The sequence below is a fragment of the Kryptolebias marmoratus genome, linkage group LG16 (genome assembly GCF_001649575.2).
Source record: "Kryptolebias marmoratus isolate JLee-2015 linkage group LG16, ASM164957v2, whole genome shotgun sequence".
In the NCBI taxonomy this organism is placed as follows: Eukaryota; Metazoa; Chordata; class Actinopteri; order Cyprinodontiformes; family Rivulidae; genus Kryptolebias; species Kryptolebias marmoratus.
Genome location: NC_051445.1, coordinates 12,584,188 through 12,602,011, shown reverse-complemented (window position 1 = coordinate 12,602,011; position 17,824 = coordinate 12,584,188). Strand labels below are relative to the sequence as shown.

General features: G+C 46.3%; 3 protein-coding genes across 8 annotated transcripts; 1 reads left to right on the top strand and 2 right to left on the bottom strand.

Annotated features, from left to right (window-relative positions):
* Positions 1-760: 760 nt before the first annotated feature.
* Positions 761-13,372, bottom strand: rad54b (RAD54 homolog B). 3 transcript variants are annotated; one of them, XM_017425020.3, is made up of 16 exons: positions 13,315-13,372; positions 11,861-12,038; positions 11,597-11,786; positions 5,950-6,177; positions 4,924-5,223; positions 4,682-4,844; positions 4,344-4,569; positions 3,600-3,686; positions 3,398-3,518; positions 3,170-3,309; positions 2,787-3,077; positions 2,469-2,632; positions 2,105-2,366; positions 1,582-1,648; positions 1,288-1,485; positions 761-1,207 (listed from the first exon to the last, which is right to left on the bottom strand). In XM_017425020.3, exons 2-16 carry the CDS (start codon positions 12,005-12,007, stop codon positions 981-983), a joined length of 2,811 nt encoding a protein of 936 aa, XP_017280509.1. In that variant the 5' UTR covers positions 12,008-12,038; positions 13,315-13,372; the 3' UTR covers positions 761-980. The 3 variants fall into 3 exon arrangements, with proteins under 3 accessions (XP_017280509.1, XP_017280508.1, XP_024863572.1); XM_017425019.3 differs by having other exon boundaries at positions 13,255-13,361; XM_025007804.2 differs by having other exon boundaries at positions 13,215-13,339.
* LOC108241102 (fibrinogen silencer-binding protein) lies at positions 6,531-9,402 on the bottom strand. Its single transcript, XM_017425025.3, has 2 exons — positions 8,290-9,402; positions 6,531-7,696 (listed from the first exon to the last, which is right to left on the bottom strand). Exons 1-2 carry the CDS (start codon positions 8,694-8,696, stop codon positions 7,138-7,140), a joined length of 966 nt encoding a protein of 321 aa, XP_017280514.1. The 5' UTR covers positions 8,697-9,402; the 3' UTR covers positions 6,531-7,137.
* Positions 13,373-13,548: 176 nt separating the features above from the next.
* On the top strand, positions 13,549-17,725 carry rnf41l (ring finger protein 41, like). Of its 4 annotated transcripts, none has more exons than XM_025007787.2 (7): positions 13,549-13,727; positions 14,065-14,169; positions 14,302-14,509; positions 14,595-14,807; positions 14,895-15,034; positions 16,336-16,700; positions 17,184-17,725. In XM_025007787.2, exons 4-7 carry the CDS (start codon positions 14,602-14,604, stop codon positions 17,538-17,540), a joined length of 1,068 nt encoding a protein of 355 aa, XP_024863555.1. In that variant the 5' UTR covers positions 13,549-13,727; positions 14,065-14,169; positions 14,302-14,509; positions 14,595-14,601; the 3' UTR covers positions 17,541-17,725. The 4 variants fall into 4 exon arrangements, with proteins under 4 accessions (XP_024863555.1, XP_037836307.1, XP_037836305.1 ...); XM_037980379.1 differs by having other exon boundaries at positions 14,065-14,509; positions 16,336-16,498; positions 16,580-16,700; XM_037980377.1 differs by having other exon boundaries at positions 14,065-14,509.
* The last annotated feature ends 99 nt before the right edge of the window (positions 17,726-17,824 follow it).

Below are 17,824 nucleotides of genomic sequence, written 5' to 3'. Positions count from 1 at the left end.
CAGGAAATAGGTTACAGGTTTAAAAACACTCTGCTGCCACAAAGAAGCAGCAAGTGTCCCTATAATTACCAGAGAGCCTCGAACGCATCGCCAACATGCCACCCAGCTACAGCTGTCAAACGCTTAAAGCAAAAGGCTTGACATCCCGGAGACCCACTTCTTACACAACGAAGTTGCCTAACTGTCACACACAGCGGCGACCATCGGATAAATGATAATTACGCCGTTTGCATAAAGGCGCGCATTGTGCCGAGGCTCGGTCAATTTGACAGAGCGGAGCCCGAATCACACGGGGAGACGCTCGCACACACACAGAGATCCACGCAACTCCGTGCTGCAACTCCCACGCAGCAGCTTTGTGTTGCAGGGCATGGACAGAGCCGTGTTGTCGAAAATAACAAACCGAACAGATTGTGGCGTGGCCCACATGTTGAAAAACCCAGCAGACTCACTAAAAGTTAAATCACAGAGGGCCGTTGCATAACAAACTGTGAGACATTAATGAACGACAATTCAAGCCGCGAGCACCGCGACCCATGACCGCCTTCATTCTCTGGATGACACACTTTAAAAAAATGGAGACTAGTTTGTTTAAGTGGGTACGCATTCACTTCATGTGTGAACCGCAAACCCTTCTTCTATCGCAGGACACATCGCTCACAGGCACGGTCTTATCCATCATATTGAATAAAAAAAACAAACTGTGACAATCACACACACTCCTCTTATTCAGTTCTCAGTAAGAAAAGCTCCGTCTCAACCAAAGAACTCCTGAAGAGTCCGTTTTACACACAATGCTTTCAAATTTAATTTATTTCTTTATGAATTTTCACAGCTAATGACATTGAACACATAAAAAAGGGAAGATGTTTATGTTTACTGTACGACTCTGTGAAACTACATTGTGTTGTTTTGCTCATGGAGGCGTACGAATAAAGGCCGAGCATGTGTGAGGATCAGTCCACAGACGGCCAGCGTGTTCACCGAGCCGTGTGGGAGATGGTGGTCTGGAAGGCGAAGGTGATGTGGCTTCGAGCGAGATCGAGGTAGGGGTCTGAGAACGTGTGCGCGTCACCGGAGAAGTGCCTCCACCACGTGAGCTCGGACATGCTCAGATGTTTCTGCGCCGCCTCCTTGCCATCGCCCCGACGACCGAGCTGGCAAGGTCTGTCGGAGACGCGCCCCGCCTCTTCCACCGCCTTCGCCTCTGAGGAAGAAAAAGGAGAGTGAGAGGTCGGCGCGCGGCGAGGCGCAAGCGCTTCTGTCCGCCCTCTTCTGCGAGCTTACCGCAGAGCGAGCCGTCCATGCTGCAGCCGCAGCCCAGCAGGTCGTGAGTCAAGCACGGCGTGTCGGTCAGGCTGAAGAGGTCTCGGAGTTCGTTGGCGGAGAAACTCGTGTGCGCCGCGCCTCTCCCCAGGTCGACGACGGTCCCTGACAGGCCCTGTTTGGACACCTGCCGCTGAAATATCCGCTCCTCGAGGGTGCCTGAGAGGAAAGCGGGTCGAAGCCACGCGTTCAACTTCAAATCAGTGACAACGAGTTGAATTTGCTGTTTCATTAAATGTGTTTTTTTATTCTCACCTGCGGTGAGAAGACGGTAAATGTGGACTGTCTTCTTCTGTCCATCTCTCCAGACTCGAGCCATGGCCTAGAGAGAGAAAAGTCATAATAAAAGACACAGACGGAGCGCCATCTGGTGGACATAAAGGTGCATACATGAGGATGCTTTTACCCTTGAACATTTATTTATTTAGTCTGCAGGACAAAAACAACGATTTAATACTTCAGGACCTTCACATTTCTATCAGCAAACCATGGGATGTATGCACATGAAAGCTAAAAAAAAACCTCACTTATTAAACATAATATGCATCAGAGGACATTTTCTGCAAATTCTAGAGGATTGAACTGTATTTAAGCAGCACTGCAGTGCGTTTTAAATGATCAGGATCTTTATATTTAGAAGCAATACGTTTTGTTTTTATTCCAGACCACAAATTTAAAACAGAACAGAAACAGATTAAAACATGAAAGGCAGAATGAATGAGTTAAAAAATACTGTCATGAACTTTGACGGGATTTTTTTCTGCGAGGCGAGTCTCACCTGAATGTCGTTGGCAGGGTTCCAGTCGATGTCATACAGCACCAGATGGGAGGCGCCGATCAGGTTAAGACCCACCCCGCCTGCTTTGGAGCTCAGCAGAAACAGGAAGTTCGGGGAATGGGGGCTGTTGAAGGTGTCGACCAGCCGCTGGCGCTGGCCGGTGGGGGTGTGGCCGTCTAGTCGACAGAAGGTGTAGCCCTCGTGTGCGCACAGGTCCTGAAGCAGGTCGAGCGTCTGGGTGTAGTTTGACACCAGGACCACCCTGCGGGGGGGGGGGGTCAAAAAGGGGGAGATTCTTGGAAAATAGCTGAAACTACACCCATGTTAAAGCAGACTTCTGTCACACACACACGAACACACACACCTGTCTGAAGGGCTGAGCTGTCTGATGGCGCTCAGCAGGTCTGAAAGAACCATCAGTTTTCCCGAGTCAGCACTGTTGATTCCCGCTGAAGAATAGGATTCTGGGAAGAGATCTACGAGGCCTTCGTATAAAGAACTCTCCACAGATCCGCGGTCCGTTCTCTCCTGCAAACAGTAACACACATTCAGCCGAATCTAAAAAAAACACGCACATAAACACACGGTTTGACGGTAAATAAAACAGAATAATTCCTGCAGCTGCTAGCTACGGTCATAACAATATTCATGACAGAGACGCCAGTTTGTCTGTGAACGTCACCTTGACGGTGACGTGCAGCAGACCAGGATGGTTACAGAGCTTCTTCAGCGCGGTGATGCAGGCCAGGTGTGCGTTGGTTTGACTGTAGCCCTGAAGGCAGGCTCTGAAGACGCGGTGGCCGAGGAGGTGTTTGTACAGCTGGCGCTGCAGAGGGGCCAGCTCGCAGAACAAGGTCCAGTCCAGACGGGGAGGCAGGTAGCGATTGATGATCTCCTGCGTCCGCCTCAGGACGAACATGCCGGTGAGGCGGGAGAGCTCGGCCGCCCGCTCTTCTCCCAAAACCCGCTCCTCCTTCAGGCAGAGGCAGACGCGAGACACAGAGCGGTTTATGTGACGGAAGGCGGCTGCGAGGGGAACAAGAACGAGCGACTGGATAGCGTTACCTCCGTGCAGGACGGCTGTCTGGAGCGCAGAATTGGCTCCTCGTACACTTTTCTATAAGCAGTTGAGGACCCGAGAATCCCCGGGTTAACAAACTCGATGATAGCGTAAAATTCCTGCAGGTCGTTTTGCACTGGTGTCCCTTAGAAGAAGAAAACAAAACCGATATCTGTTAGTTGCTTTCCTTCAGAGAGTCCTGAAAATATGTTCCGTTTGGTTCAGGCGCGTACCTGAGAGTATGACTCTGCGACCGCAGCTGAGGCTGCTGAGGGCCGAGGACGTTTTAATGCTGCTGTTCTTCAATCTGTGACCCTCATCGCAGATTACGAGCCCAAACTCCACCTTCTGTATCTGAAGACGAAAGGCACAAGGCGTCGTTTGGTTTGCGACACAAACGCTCGAGGTCTGCAAGACGAGGCGAGCGCGGTGTACCTGCTCCAGGCAGCGCAGCAGCATCTCATAGCTGATCACGAGCACGTTGTGTAGAGGGGACAACACAAACTGCTCTATTCTGTGATCCTGAACAAACAGATTAAATAGTGCTGATGATAGCCTGAAACAAACTAGACAGAAGTAAACATCAGTTATGAACAGAAAGGCACAAGTTGGCTTTTTTTTATTGAGTCTATGATTTTCTTCTTTTAGCATCTTTAGGCTGCATGTTACCATTTACATTTAAAATGCACAAAGATGTCATTTACATCAATAAACTGCACTGCTGAAAGACAAATTTAACACAAGCGTTTTGATCTGAAATATACCGTATTTTACGGACTACAAGGCGCACTTAAAAGCCTTCAATTTTCTCAAAAAACGACAGTGCGTCATGTTTTAGCATGACTTTGGTTAAACTACAAAGCCGCACCGCTTGCAGCATTAAGGCTCAGTTATAGTCGCAGGGCTCAGTGCACGGCGTGTAGAGAGCGTAGCAAGCGTTGGGGGCGTTTATACTTGATGCTTATGTCGGTGCAGTATGCTCCAAAAAGACAGGGGGCTGTTTTGTTTCGCTTATAGTCCGGTGAGTCTTTATATATGACATATAATGCGGAAATGGACCATTCATTGACAGCACGTCTTATAATCCAGTGCGCCCTATAGTGCGGTAAATACGATAAATCTACTATGCTGTGATGTTGCCTTTAAAAGAAAGAAACAAATGTCCTCTTTTCTCCAAACCTGGTCCACAGTAAAAACACTGATCCTCTCGCGCCCCAGCCACTTGGTGAACTCGGCTCTCCAGTTCTGCACGAGGCTGCCGGGCGTGACCACAAGGACACGCTTCGTCACTGGCTTCCCCCCATAGGGCCCCTGTTTGAGCAACGTCCAGGACAGCGCCACGCTCTGGAGCGTCTTTCCCAGCCCCATCTCGTCGGCCAGGATGGCGCCTGAACGGCCCGCGGCTCTGGAGAACAAACGCATCAACGTGATTCCTAAAGGGCTACGGTGGTGGTAGCTTTTAAGTCTTATGACAAAGAGAGATTTATTGGGATGGTCTGGAGGAAACGCACTCTCACCTCATGCCCATAACGCACTCATAGAGGAAGAGGATGCCTTCTCTTTGGTGTGGTCGCAGGTGAGTGGTCAGGTGTGGATCAACCACAACATCAACAACAGGAAGGCCCGATTTATTATAAAGCCACTGGTGGTTGGAAGAGGGGCGAGGCATCACTAGTGCACCTGAAATAACAAGCGGGTGTTTAACATGAGAAAACCCAACTCCAAGAAGTAAAAAGAGCTCCTGGTTTAGTTCACATACCTGGAGCGAGTGGGTTGTGGCGAGGAGTGTGGGCCTTTTCTTCTTCTGCTTTAGTTCCTGGAGGCCCTGATCTGCCCGACGCTGTAGGCGGGCAGAAAGGTTTGGCGGCCAGGCGATGAGAAGGAGGCGGAGCAGGCTTGGCGCACGACTCCACTTGATCTGTTCGGACCTCCTGGAAACACCGGCCTTTGGCAAAGTCCTCGTCCGAAATGATTCCCATCACCTCCACCTCTTTCCCTCCGACCATCAGGGTTTCTCCCTCAGACAGCGAGGCCAGCTCGGACACCTTGTAGCCGCTGCCTGCAACACAAACATGTCAGGTTCTGTGGAGAAATCCTCCAATACTGGCATTCTTGAGTAAATATCTCTGCTGTATAAGAGCTATTTACAATAGAAACAACCACATTTATTGTATGTCCACTACTGATCATGTAGTTTCAGTAAACCAGGAGAGCATCAATACAAAGACAACAAAACAAATATAATATTAAAAGGTAACCATACACTTCAGTCCACTCAAAAAAGGTAAAACGATTAACGTTATTACAAATCAAATTACTACACATTTGTTAAATCAGTCTAAGGTTTAACCTTTAATTTAAACAGTTGTGTAGTAGTACAACTGTACAGTACATTCGGTGGTTACTACACCTAATTTCAGAGTAACTCAACTCAACCAGCTGTATGATTCAGTTCTCTGAAAGAAGAGGTGCAGGAAGGACCGTAGGTGTGAGGCTGGAGATGCTCAGTGATCAGCAGCGATGCTGAATAACCTCCAGAATGTAGCTGGCATTTAAAACATATCTTATTCCCTCAGTGTCTGTTTCCACTATAATCAAACTGGTGAGGGGCGTGATTTTAACATCAGATCAGGAAACAAGCGTCAGTTTGAACTGATGGCTTCAGCTCCACTGCATCTTTCCCTGCTACGCACCAACTACGAGTTCAATCACAACAAGCTGCAGCTCCACTCCTTTTTCACAGTTTAATGGAGCAATCGAACGAATGAGGCGTTTATGGCCTCACCCCTTCCGATGTCCTTCCCGTCCATGTCTTTGAGTGTGGCCGTGCGTCCTCGCGCCACCAGCACCGCGTCCCCCTCCCAGCGCTTGTGCTTCTTCTTACTGGCCTTACACCAGACCACGCTGAAGTAACGCACCCCATCCTGACCGCAGCCGGAGACACGTTCCAACCCTGCAGGAGGCCGAGGGGTCCGAGGAGATCCGGGATCCCGCTGAGGACTTTTATTCACTCCTGCAAGGCGAAGACATTAAATAAAGTGACTGAACATGCAGTAAAAATAAATAAAAATCAAACAAAAGGAAATAAAGATGCAGGGTAAACAAGCCACCAGCAGAGGTCACTGCTGCATCAAGACTTCATCGTAAATAAATCCACACATCTGGAACCGAGTGCTTCTCTGCTTGTCGCAAACAATAAAAAAAAAAAACCACAACGAACATGTCTGACTATTAACATTCAAATGTGTCGCAACAACCTCAAACGTCGAAGTTAGGTAATCTGGTTCGTCGCGCGCCCTTTTGATTTTATCATCCACAACAAGAAATAACCTACAAAACCAGAGAAGACCCATTTGTTACCAAAATTCTTGTTTTAATAAATAGACGCACGCGAGGACAAACACACAAAGACACGAACAGCACTTGTGTACAAAACATTACAACACTGTTGGCGACAAACCCGCTCACGTTAAACAGCGATAACAATAAAAAAATAAAATCGATAACCACTTTTTCCCCTTTTTTACTAAACAACCAGAGAAAAGTTTGGAGTTTCACGTTTCACTCATCTTCACCTGTTAGCACAACGCTTTAAGGCTGAGGATAGTTGTGCCACAATCCTAGTTTATCTGAGACAACATTCTTTACATTTAGTTTAAGTATGTGGGGGCGTTTGTTTTTGTTTTTTTAAAGCCTACAAACCAAAGTGTTCAGCTTATTACATCTTAATTCTTCAGAGTCTGTATCAAATGGGCGTTTTTAAACTAATATGATCTGGCCAAACTGTATTAACACCTAAATATGAATGCTATAACAATAAAAAACAGCATATTCATGTCTGTATGAGGCACCATGTTTGAAAAACAGAAATTAATCTGCTGTCAAACATGAATCTAATGAGTGGAAGTGTTCATAAAATCCTCAGAGTCACTCTCTTGTTTAATGCTGCTGACGTACTGCACGTTCTTTCTCATTATAGAGGAACTGGCAGCCCGTGTCTCAGTCGAGCAGCTTTTAGCTTCTCCACTCTGATCTTCGCCCTCAGGAGTTCCTCCTCCAGCTCCTGCTTCCTCTTCAGGCCCTCCCTCTTCTCCTCCAGGTACAGGGCCACCTTCCTGTGGTTGGCCAGCACCAGCTCGTGCTCCTCTTTGAGCAGATGCAGAGGACGGAGCCTGTCCGCCTCGTGGTGGTGGGGGTAGAAGTCGTTTGGGTAAAAGTCGTGGCGTAAAGGCAGCGGCGAGGCGGAGAGGGGGACGTTAACAGACGACGGAGCGGGAGACAGAGATGCCTCGTAGTTGTGGGAACTTCCCAAATCCTGCTCGTGCTCGTGCTCAGGGAGCCCGTCCAGCACCGGCGCCGGGTGCGCAGGAACAACTGGGAGATCCGGCGGTGGTTTCACGTCGTCCTCGGGGTCCAGCTGGACCACCTCGTGAGGGACACTTGGGACAGCTGCTGAGTAATCCTGGAGTCCAGCCAGAGAGGAGCTGCTGCCGGGATGATCGATGGGAGAGCTGTGCTTGTTGTAGATCAACCTAGCAGAAAAAAAAAACACAAATAAAGCAACTTAGACTGACTAAAAACAATTTCTGTACTCACAGAATAAATCTGAAGTGAGCGTGTACGTTAAGGAAAAATCAAACAAATGATTAAAAAAGACAGATCCGGATTTATTGATATAAAACTACAGAATACGACATCAAATCTCACTATTCACAGATAACTTTAAACGACTTGATGTTTGTTGTTTTTGCATCTGTGTTTGAGTCATAGATCATTTCTTTTCTGATCCTGTAACTCAGAAGATTAAAAGCAGATAAAAGTTATAGACCTGTCATAAAAAGGTCAGATTCTCAAAGATTCACTGGCGAAACATTAAACATTAAACTCTGGATCGTTACTTTAAATGATTCAGTTTGTTGTCCTCTGCTTACTCTCCTAAATAAATGTTGAAATTTACAAAAACAACGTAAAGCTAAAAGATTTTCTGATTTAAGCAGTATTAAAACAAAGTTTTCTTCTCTGAAAGTCTGAGATAAATTCCACATTTTGGAGCTTTAAGTCTGTGTGTTCTTGTGCCGTCCTTTCAGGCGTGTACGGAAACGTGCGTGCGAGCTCCCAGGCGTACCTGCGCAACGCCTGGTCCTTCTCGTGGATGGGCACGTGGTGGAACAGGTGGGGGATCATCTCCATGATCCTCCTGGTCGGCTCCGAGATGCTCCCTCTGTACTCCGGCTGGGCGTGTCGCCTCTGCATCACTTCCTGCTTGGCCGACTCCTTCAGCCTCTTGTAGAGCGTCCGGAGGCCCTGAGCGGTCCGGTGGGGTCGGTCCCCTCCCAGAGCGTTGTACTGCTCGGCCACGGTGTCCCAGCACTTGTTCTTGTCCACGATGACGGCGTGCTTGTTGGTGTGCTCCTCCAGGATGCGGATGTGCGGGCGCACGAGCTTCAACAGGTCCAGCTTCTCGGAGAGGGTGAAGTTGGAGGAGCGAGCCTTGCCCACCATGCTGGACAGGAACACGGAGCTGGATGCCATCTTACAGCATAGCAGACCCACGCCTTCCAAATCAGGCCTTAAGCTGCCCCCACCTCCACCACCACGACCTCTGAACCCTCTCAGAGTTGTTCCTCCTCACTTTGCTCAGCTGACTTTTCTTTTCTCTCTTTTTTTAATATCCCTTCTGCTCTCTTCCTCTGATCCAAGTGAGACACTAAAAGGCCCAACTCAAACAAAACTCCAATTTACCTCCTCCTAATCAAACTACAAACTAACAAGTGCATGGATTCACACTCTGGTCCTGGGTTCTCTCACGGCTGCGTTGCACAACAAGGAACCTTGGCTGTGCTGCACACAATAAGAATCAGGCTTAACTAGGCCAGCCTCGTTTAGGCCCCCGCCTACCGCGGAGGGCTTTGGATGAATTCCTCTCAGCTTTAGGCTGACGTAGCTAAGCCGCTTAAGTCCAGCCCGACCTACTTACAGCTCGGTCTCTCTAAACCCCAAACCAGGCACAGCAACAGCCAGGGGTGTCTGTGCTGCCTTAAATAAAAATGACAGCAGCTGAGGGGCCGTGCTTTCTACAGAGAATGAGTGAGAGAGAGAGAGGGGAGGAAACAGATTTAACACGATGCATTTGAGGCAACAACACGAGGGATCAGGGGCTGGTTTTGATTCTCCTGAAAAGCAGCGCCGAGGAGAAATAGTGCTGGTTTAACTAAATGAGCCGCGCAGAGAGAGGAGGGGGAGGGGGGAGGGGCTGGAGCGCACTGCGCATGCCCGGAAATCAGCGCTCCTGCTCCGGATTAACGGCGGAAGGCGGTCGCGTTTAAAAAAAAAAAAAAAAAAACAAATCCGCGCAGATTTATGTCCGACCGAGGCTCGGGAGACCGAAGTTCTGACCCGGTAGCTCTTATGGGTCTGGTTCTGGTCACACTGAGCTTCGACAGCCGTCCTCAGGTGCTGTTTCTGACGGACACGGAGACGCCATTTGTGCCCCAAAACAAAACAAAACAAAAAAACCCGCTTCTCAGCAGCATAACGCAAAGAAGGAGATCTTATGTTTTTAAGTTTAGTTTGGATTTCACCTTAAATTACACAGTTAGTCCAGACAGACCTGTTTCAAGTGAACAAGCATGCATGAGCTTGCACGCAGCCAACACATACTGCAATTAAATTAAAGTACCACATAATAAAGGAGCAGAGTACTAACAACAAGCTGTCTTTTCCACATATTTTCTAAATAAGTTTAAAATCATTTAACGTAGGGGTCTGCAAACTGCCGCTCTTCGGACCCTCTGCAGTGACCAAAACAAATAACACAAACCTGAGTAAAATGTAAATACTTCTAGCGGTTTTCCAGTCCAAGTATTTGCAGTAAGTGTGTAACATGTGTTCAACAGAACGACGCTGATCAGAGGCCTTTCTGCACATGAAAACACACCAGGGCACAGAACAGGGAACAGGTCGCTTCAAACAGCCAGTAAACAAAGGTACTTCATAAGTACCGCCATAAGTACCCACCCACAACTACCCTGGAATTACCTTGTATATAACCCCCATAAATACTTGTAATTACCCTGTAAGTACCCCCATACATACCTTGTAAATGTCCTGGATTTTGCCCTTTATGTACCTCATAGGGTACTCTTGAAGAACCAGTAATTAAACTCTAAGTACCCTGTGCTTACTTCATAACTACCTTGTATGTAACCCTGTAAGTACTCCGTATGTACCACCATAAGTACCCCATTTGTCACTATTTTACCTTCTCCTGCAGGACCACATGCCATCCCAAATGTCTTCAAATAAAAAACACAGTATGATGATATTAATTTTTCATCACAGAATACTGTATACTTGCTTTGTGAGTTTACATAAAAGCTTCTGAAACAGATTTCTGCTGGGGACGTGCCTGAGTAAAATGGCGCTGGTGATGTCATATGGTCAAGCTGCCTGTGTGGTTTTATAATTACAGACATGTCAGGAATTATAAACCCATTGTGTACCCAGCTTTACATCATTTCAGCACCGGAATCAGCACAGTGGAACTCCAAACACACCTAAAATTCACATTTTTCAACAAACCTGAGGCCGATTCTTGTAAAAGTAGGAAGTAGTTTTGTGCATCTATTGGAAGACTGTAAATCTTTAGGGATTAAAATATGACAACGTACTAACATACAGCTAGCTATTCCTTTTAAAAAAGATAAAAATAGAAATATGGATCTGACTTTAATGAAAAAAAAAAACCAAACAGATCCTTTAAGTGCTTTAATATTCTGGTCTTTAGAAAACATTTAATTAATAACCAACAACCTAATAAATGAAACATTAGAGTTATATTTTAATTTGAAGGCTCAAGTTGATTTTGTGGCTGTATGGAAAATATATTTAGCAGGAGATATGGTAAAAATGACTCTTTTGATTCTAAAGCTTGGAGGTCCTTGATTTAATGGAACAGTTTCAAGTCTTCTAGTTGATTCCAAGAAGAAAGAGCAGAGAAGAAGAACGAGTTTTATCCCAGTTGTAAGTCGAAAAGGTGAGGTAGAAGTGGCGAAGGAGTGTGAGCGTAGGTCAGAGGTGTCCGATCCTGGTCCTGGAGGGACATCATCCTGCATGTTTTAGTTGTTTCTCTGCTTTGAAACACCTGATTTGAGTGACTGAGTGATTAACAGGCTTCTGCAGAACTTGAAGACCTGCAGAAGAGCAGAGAAACAACAAAAACCTGCAGGATGGTGGCCCTCCAGGAACCACTGGTGTAGGTGAAAAAAATTCCATAACTTTCAGTGGTTGCGTTTCCACTCTAGAGACAAGAAAAGCAACCTCCTAAAGGTTTTCTCATCAGTTTCCACTTTTAGAATCAGCACAGCCTCCATGACAGTAACGCTTCGTAGATGTGCCTAACTATTTGTTTTGTGCGTTACACTTTATCTTACCTGCTGTAGTTTTGTCTTCTGAACAACCTTCTGACCCAGAGTTTTGTGTCTCAGATTCATTTTCTTTACTTTCCGTTGCGCTGAGAACTCGAGCCAGCGCCGTGGAAACAGCTGGGGTGGTCTGCTGTGATTTGTCCGAGGCGTTAAGGGTCGATTTATTCCCATCTGGCGATGAAAGACTTCCCCGGACCTGCAAGAAAAGAGGTTTTCTTAATTTATAAGGATTTAGATCAAATCGTAGATCTACTGTCGGTAAAAACTCGCCTTATCCAGTGCGTTGCACGGAGCGGGTTTGGGGGTCAGCGGCTTCGGTTCGGGTACAAAACGTGAAGCAGATGCTCCAGGCGGGACGAATCGAGGCTTCTTTGTTGCATTCCCAAACAGCTGACTGGGAGCTCCTGAGCGCCGCATTCTTCAGGCTGGAACATCAAATTTCTTTGACCTAAAAGATTTTTAAAAATTAAATAAATCAGCCCCAATAGGACAGCGCTAGTGTTGTCAGAAAAGTTTAAACAACCGAGAAATACGTGAAGATATTTTGCAAAGCCAAAAAAAATGAGAGAAAAAGTTTTGTGCTGATCAAAACAGGAAGTATCTTTTAAAGTTAAAGTTTCTCTAATACAAACTTCAGTGCTTTCTATTTAACGAATAATTACCAATCTAACAGCTTATCAAACACGGTCTTGTTGGGTCTAAAAGACGCCAGAGAAACACTCACTGTGCATGTTTTTTTTTTTTTTACCACATTTATGGACTGAAGTTCTTGCATGTTTGTGATGAATTTATTTCTTAACGTGAAGACGATAAAAGACAACACGTGGAGACTGAAGTAATATGTCCTCAAGCATTGCTTCAAGTAAATATGAGGACAAATAGGAGCTTTCTACTCTTATTAAATCTCTTCTTTTCAATCCTGGCAAGCTAATTATAAAACTACATCAACCTGCTGACCACAATGAACTAAGCTTCTGATTTGAAGGCTCGTTAAAGGGCTATTCCACATCATTTTTAGTCTGGACCATCTTTGATCAGCTCTAGTTTAAGAAAGAGAAAAACACAGACTGTTCAAACCTGAAAGGGGTCACTTTAAGGTAAAGGCACATCCTTTAAAACAGTTAATAATCTGAGAAACCTTTATTCTCTTTGTGAAATTTCAAGGATGCCATTTTTTTTTGCATCTAGCCCCTTCAGTCCAAATGTTTCACAAATCACACACTGCGTCTTAAAAACATCTGCTTTTAGTATACAATAATTTATATCAGGCTAGAACTGTTTTCAGTCATAGTAGTTTTTAAATGTTCCTGTTCCAATGTGGTCCAGATGCCAAACAAGAACAAAAACTCGCCTTTCTTGAACATTCACAAATAGCACAAATGTTTCACAAATCCAAAACCGAGTTTTAAAGAATCTGCTTTAAGTGTAGAATAACCCAATCCAGGTTTGAATAGTCTAAGCACTGTAGTTTTTTCACTAGAGCTGATCAAAGATGGTCCAGACACTACAAATTGAGTGGAATTGTCCTTTACCGAGCTGCTGAACCGGAAGTGGGAAGCTAACTTCAGGACCTAACAAGTTAGCAAACTACACGATGCGGCTAACAGTGTCAGTGCTATCAAACCTCGGACGTCTCATCGCGTTAGATGACGTGTTACACACACCAAGGCGAGCTGAATGTTTCATAAATCCGTTTAATGTCGCAAAACCTCCATCGAACTCACAACAAATTCGTCCCTTCGTTTCCGTTTCTCCCGCTGAACTGCTTGGGGAGAACCTGATTGGCTGAATCCTGCCAAGAAGGCGTGGCCAAAATGAGCTGGGTATGTTTGATTTTAACGTCAGCGCAGTTTACGCCTCGTATCCGGTTTACACATATGGTGACTCGAATTGAACCCCCCCCCCCCTCCTAAAGTCTCCCAAACCGTCAACCCGGAAATACAAACCGAGCTCACCTTTCTGCCAGCTAACTTTACAAGGCGAGCTAATTTTAATCAACATTTTTGTCCCTTGTGATTTTTTTTGCTAGCCTGTTGTCGTTCACTCCAATTTACTCTAAGTAAAAACTTTGGGGTTTTTTTCAACTCTTACCTTGGCACAATTTTACCTCTACTATTCTAAATTAACCTAATAAGAGGTCAGTAAATTAGTACTTTAGATCAAAAACACTTAAAGGGACAGTGACATTATTATACTTTTAAGGAAATACTATGTTTGCTGATAGCACAGATAGAAGCTGTGTTGGTGCATAATTTTGGGATGTCAGTGTTTTGTGTGTGTATATATATATATATATAAATAAATAGATAAACATATATATATATATATATATATATGTTTATCTATTTATTTTAGAGATAAATTGCCTTTTCTGCTGCCGATTTTAACCTAAAGACTTAAAGAGGGGTGATCTCTGATTCCCTTCCTGGTATATTTTGTCCTATCTGATGTTGTTTGCTCTTTAATCCAATCAGGGAGCGAGAGAGAGAGAGTGTAATCCATGGTAATCCATCATCCAGAGACCATCACAGAGGGAGGAAACCTCAGACACACCTGGGCATTAAGGAGAGACAGGAACGGTGATGATCCGTATAGGTCGTGTCACAACACAGCTTTAATTCCTGGGCTGAAACTGAGACAAACTGCAGCTTCTTTTATTTATTTGACTGAGTGTTTCCCTCTGTCGGGTCTGATCTGATCCCGTCTGACAGCTGCCTGGCCTGTATCCTGACTCCCCGTTGTCAGGGAAACCCTCTCCATGGAGACACGCTCCTGGAGTTAGGGGAGGGCTTTACGGCAGAGAGCGAGACCCTCACCTGGATGGAGCGAGGAGAGAGGATGGCAGCAGGAAAGATGAGGGAGGAGAGTACTTGCTGAGGGGACAACAAAGGAAGGAGCTGGATGAAGTTACCCCTTCAGGTATGTTGTCAGAGAGCACCAAATGATGGCAGAAATGAGCAAAAGAAATCCCTTGCTGTCATATAATTCAATCAGTTTGTGTTAGCTGAAGGATGGGCTATGATCTGGAGAGGTTTGTGGGTTATGTGAACGAGGGTCTGCTCTGCTGTGTGTGTCGAGACGTGCTGGAGCGCCCCCTCCAGGCTCCCTGCGAGCACGCCTACTGCGGCGCCTGCATCAGCAGCTGGCTGCTCCATCACCACTCCTGTCCAGAAGACAGGCTGCCGCTGGACGTGAGCAGCCTCAAGCCCCTGTACAGGTCTGTCCGCACCGGTCACTGTCAACCACTCAGCCCCACCCCACCCCACCAGCCATCTGAGCATGTCCCCGTATGTCTGACGCGCAGGTACATGCGCAACGACCTGAACCGCCTGCAGATCCGCTGCGTGAATGCGGAGCAGGGCTGCGAGGCGGTCTGCCCCCTGGAGAGCCTCCACGCGCATGAGGACGAGTGCGACTTCGCCTACGTCTCCTGCTCCAACACTGGTAAGGAAACCGCACGAGTCACTCGTCTCCAACATCGTCAACTCAAGTCTTCGTCCTCGCGGACGAGCATAAAACACAAAAGGTAACCTGACGCCTGCAAGGTGAGCGACAGGTGGCTCATCTGTTGCCATGGCTACCTCGCAACATGCGCAGACGTACAGTTTAAGCTATGGGAATAAAAGCTCCCAGGGACCTCCTGCAAAGCAGACAGGTCCCTAAATGTTTAATGAGTGATTTATAAGTGCAGCGTGTTCATCATGCCTCCTTCGTGTGATGCTCACCTGTCGTCCTCAGGTGGGGAGTACGTCTGTTACAGCTGTGGTAGGTACGGCGACACGGTGTGGACCTGCTGTGTGGCTTTCTGCAGCGTGACGTTTTGATTGCTGTGATCTGGGAGAGATTTATTTATCTTGTGAGAAAAAATGAGGCATAGTAGATGAAAGTATTCTGCTCTTATCACAGTTTTGTGACTTTAAACTAATTTCCACCTGTGGTCACCTACAAAGACTGGATATCAAATCTTGAAACACAGAAATCAGCGTCAACAACAAGCTGAAGTTGGTTGTTTAAATCTGACGGCAAGTGTTTCCAAATTTAGCTCGCTGTTGTACGTTTCAGTGGGGAACATTTCTTTTTCAAAGGGAAATCTTTCACCACTTAATGTTGAGATTTATTTCTGAGAGATTTAAATACCTGCCCCCCCCATGTCAGTGAACAAACTTTAAATTGTTTAACATATACAGTTTAATTGAAATGTTTTTTAAATGTTAAACTTTGTGGATTCAGTGCTTAATCATCTGTATTTGATGTGACTTTTGCTTCGTTTTGTTGCATGTCTCTTCCTAAACAGGTTTGTCTTCTCCTCTTCTCACTTTAAGTCCTTTTTGTGTGTGCTTTAAAAAATAAAATAAAAGAGAAACAGTGCTTACAAAAGTAGCCAGATGTTACATTTGACCTAAAATAGAAACATATAGTCAGTTGTACTGAGGCTCAACGTTTTAAAATTGCTCAAATAAAGATTTGATTTCTCCTCACTGGATGAGGAAAAAAAAATAACAGAACAATCTTTACGGTTTTACAGTTATTAAATTAGCACTTTCTACTTTTTATGTAAACTTTTATTCCTCTAAATTATCTTTACATTTGAAAAAAAAATTCTCCTTAAAAGGACTGCAGATTAGTGTATGTAAATATACGTACACACAGATAGATAGATAGATAGATAGATAGATAGATAGATAGATAGATAGATAGATTAATGGGTTGGTTCATGTTGGGCTGCTGTGGCTCTTTCCTCTCAGGTTGTCCCGTGCAGGTAGAGAGGCGGGGCTTAGAGGCTCACCTGTCAGAATGCAATTTCCGGAGCAGAGAGTGTCCCAACGGCTGCGGCCACACTCTCCACTCCATCGACCAATCGCAGCACAACTGCGTGGCAGAGCTGCGCGCGGAGGTGGAGATGATGAGGCGAGTTCTGACTCCTCGCGAACCCCGAGTCCCGACTCTCGACTCCCCGACCGTCCCTCTGATCTCCCACGTGTGCCGCAGGGCGGAGATGCTGTGCAAGGTGGAGGAGGTGAGGCGAGAGATGGAGTCCCGGCTGGACTCGCAGAGGAGGCACATGGTGCAGAAGGAGTCGCAGCTGAGGAGCGAGGTGGAGGAGCTGAAGGTGATCGCTCCTTCATTCACGTGTTAACACAGGGGGGCATCAGCTGCATTTAGGAACCCTGTTTAAAATACGCATTTACGCACAGGAAGTGGCGTACAAACGTTTAAAACGCGTGTCATTTTTCTTCTCTCTCTTTCACGGAGCCAGACGGTCCTGTAATGTTTTAAAGCGGTTCTGATCAAGACTTCATCGGGCTTTTTGAAGGTTTTATTTGAACTTTGACCGACTTTTCACCCATTTTATATGCAGTCCTTGTATCTGACCATGACAGCTTTCTGTCAGGAGTCAAAGATGAGGACTAAAAAAAAAAGAAAGTCAGGCCTAAAAACTCTGAACAGTATCTGAAAGTCATGTCTTAAAACAAACTGTGACGGGCTCATTTCTTTGTTGTTCATGAAGTGATTCTTTTAGAAACGGCACGTTTTAATCCCGTCTCTCAAACAGGGAGGGAGGTATCTGAGTTCATGCGTCTGTTCTGTGCAGGCTCAGTTATCCCGGGTGATGTGTGACGTGCGAGCCCTGCTCGGAGCGGAGCGTCTGAGGAGGCAGGAGCTGGCGGAGGCCGAGCTGGAGAAGAGGGAGCTGCTGGAGCTCCTCAGAGACCTCCAGCCCACCAGGACTTGGCTTCCCGCCGAGCAGACGGCCGGGGATCGCCCTCGGGGGGACCGGCGCACCGAGCCGCCGCACGCCTCCTGCCTGTCGCCGCACCCGGCTCAGCCCCCGCGCGCCGCAGGGCCGCCTCCTTCGCCGCAGCTGGGAGACGGAGCCCGCAGGAGCAGCAGGAGCGGTCAGAGTCTGGACCGCGCCAAGAGGAAGAGCCGGGAGGTGACGGTCATCTGAACGCAGTCTGTAACAAATTACTTCTATGCAAACAAACTATTGTGGACGAAGGTTTAGAAAACAAGAAAGCGGGTCGTTTAGTGAGCGAATCAATACGAGGTGGGACACCAGGCTGCTGTAACAGGAAACAGACTAAACTTCAGTTCACCCTTTTTTTAAACAGATTGTTGTAATGGCCTTATGAGTTCACATCTGTCAGGTTTCTATTAAAACTAAAACAAAAATTGCAACTTGATGTTGCTGCTTGTTCTGCTTTTTACCTAAAATGTACATTTTTGTTGAAA

What these genes read in the sequence shown, in the direction of transcription:
- LOC108241102 (XM_017425025.3), bottom strand. Translation starts at nt 8,696, where the DNA reads ATGGCATCCAGCTCCGTGTTCCTGTCCAGCATGGTGGGCAAGGCTCGC. An exon ending in AAGGACCAGGCGTTGCGCAG is followed by an intron (nt 7,697 to 8,289) that starts GTACGCCTGGGA and finishes TTTTTCTGCTAG; the next exon opens with GTTGATCTACAACAAGCACA.
- rad54b (XM_017425020.3), bottom strand. Translation starts at nt 12,007, where the DNA reads ATGCGGCGCTCAGGAGCTCCCAGTCAGCTGTTTGGGAATGCAACAAAG. An exon ending in GTGTTTTTACTGTGGACCAG is followed by an intron (nt 3,687 to 4,343) that starts GTTTGGAGAAAA and finishes CTGTTTGTTCAG; the next exon opens with GATCACAGAATAGAGCAGTT. An exon ending in TTACCGTCTTCTCACCGCAG is followed by an intron (nt 1,486 to 1,581) that starts GTGAGAATAAAA and finishes CTTTCCTCTCAG; the next exon opens with GCACCCTCGAGGAGCGGATA.
- rnf41l (XM_025007787.2), top strand. Translation starts at nt 14,602, where the DNA reads ATGGGCTATGATCTGGAGAGGTTTGTGGGTTATGTGAACGAGGGTCTG. An exon ending in AGCCTCAAGCCCCTGTACAG is followed by an intron (nt 14,808 to 14,894) that starts GTCTGTCCGCAC and finishes TCTGACGCGCAG; the next exon opens with GTACATGCGCAACGACCTGA. An exon ending in GCGAGGTGGAGGAGCTGAAG is followed by an intron (nt 16,701 to 17,183) that starts GTGATCGCTCCT and finishes TGTTCTGTGCAG; the next exon opens with GCTCAGTTATCCCGGGTGAT.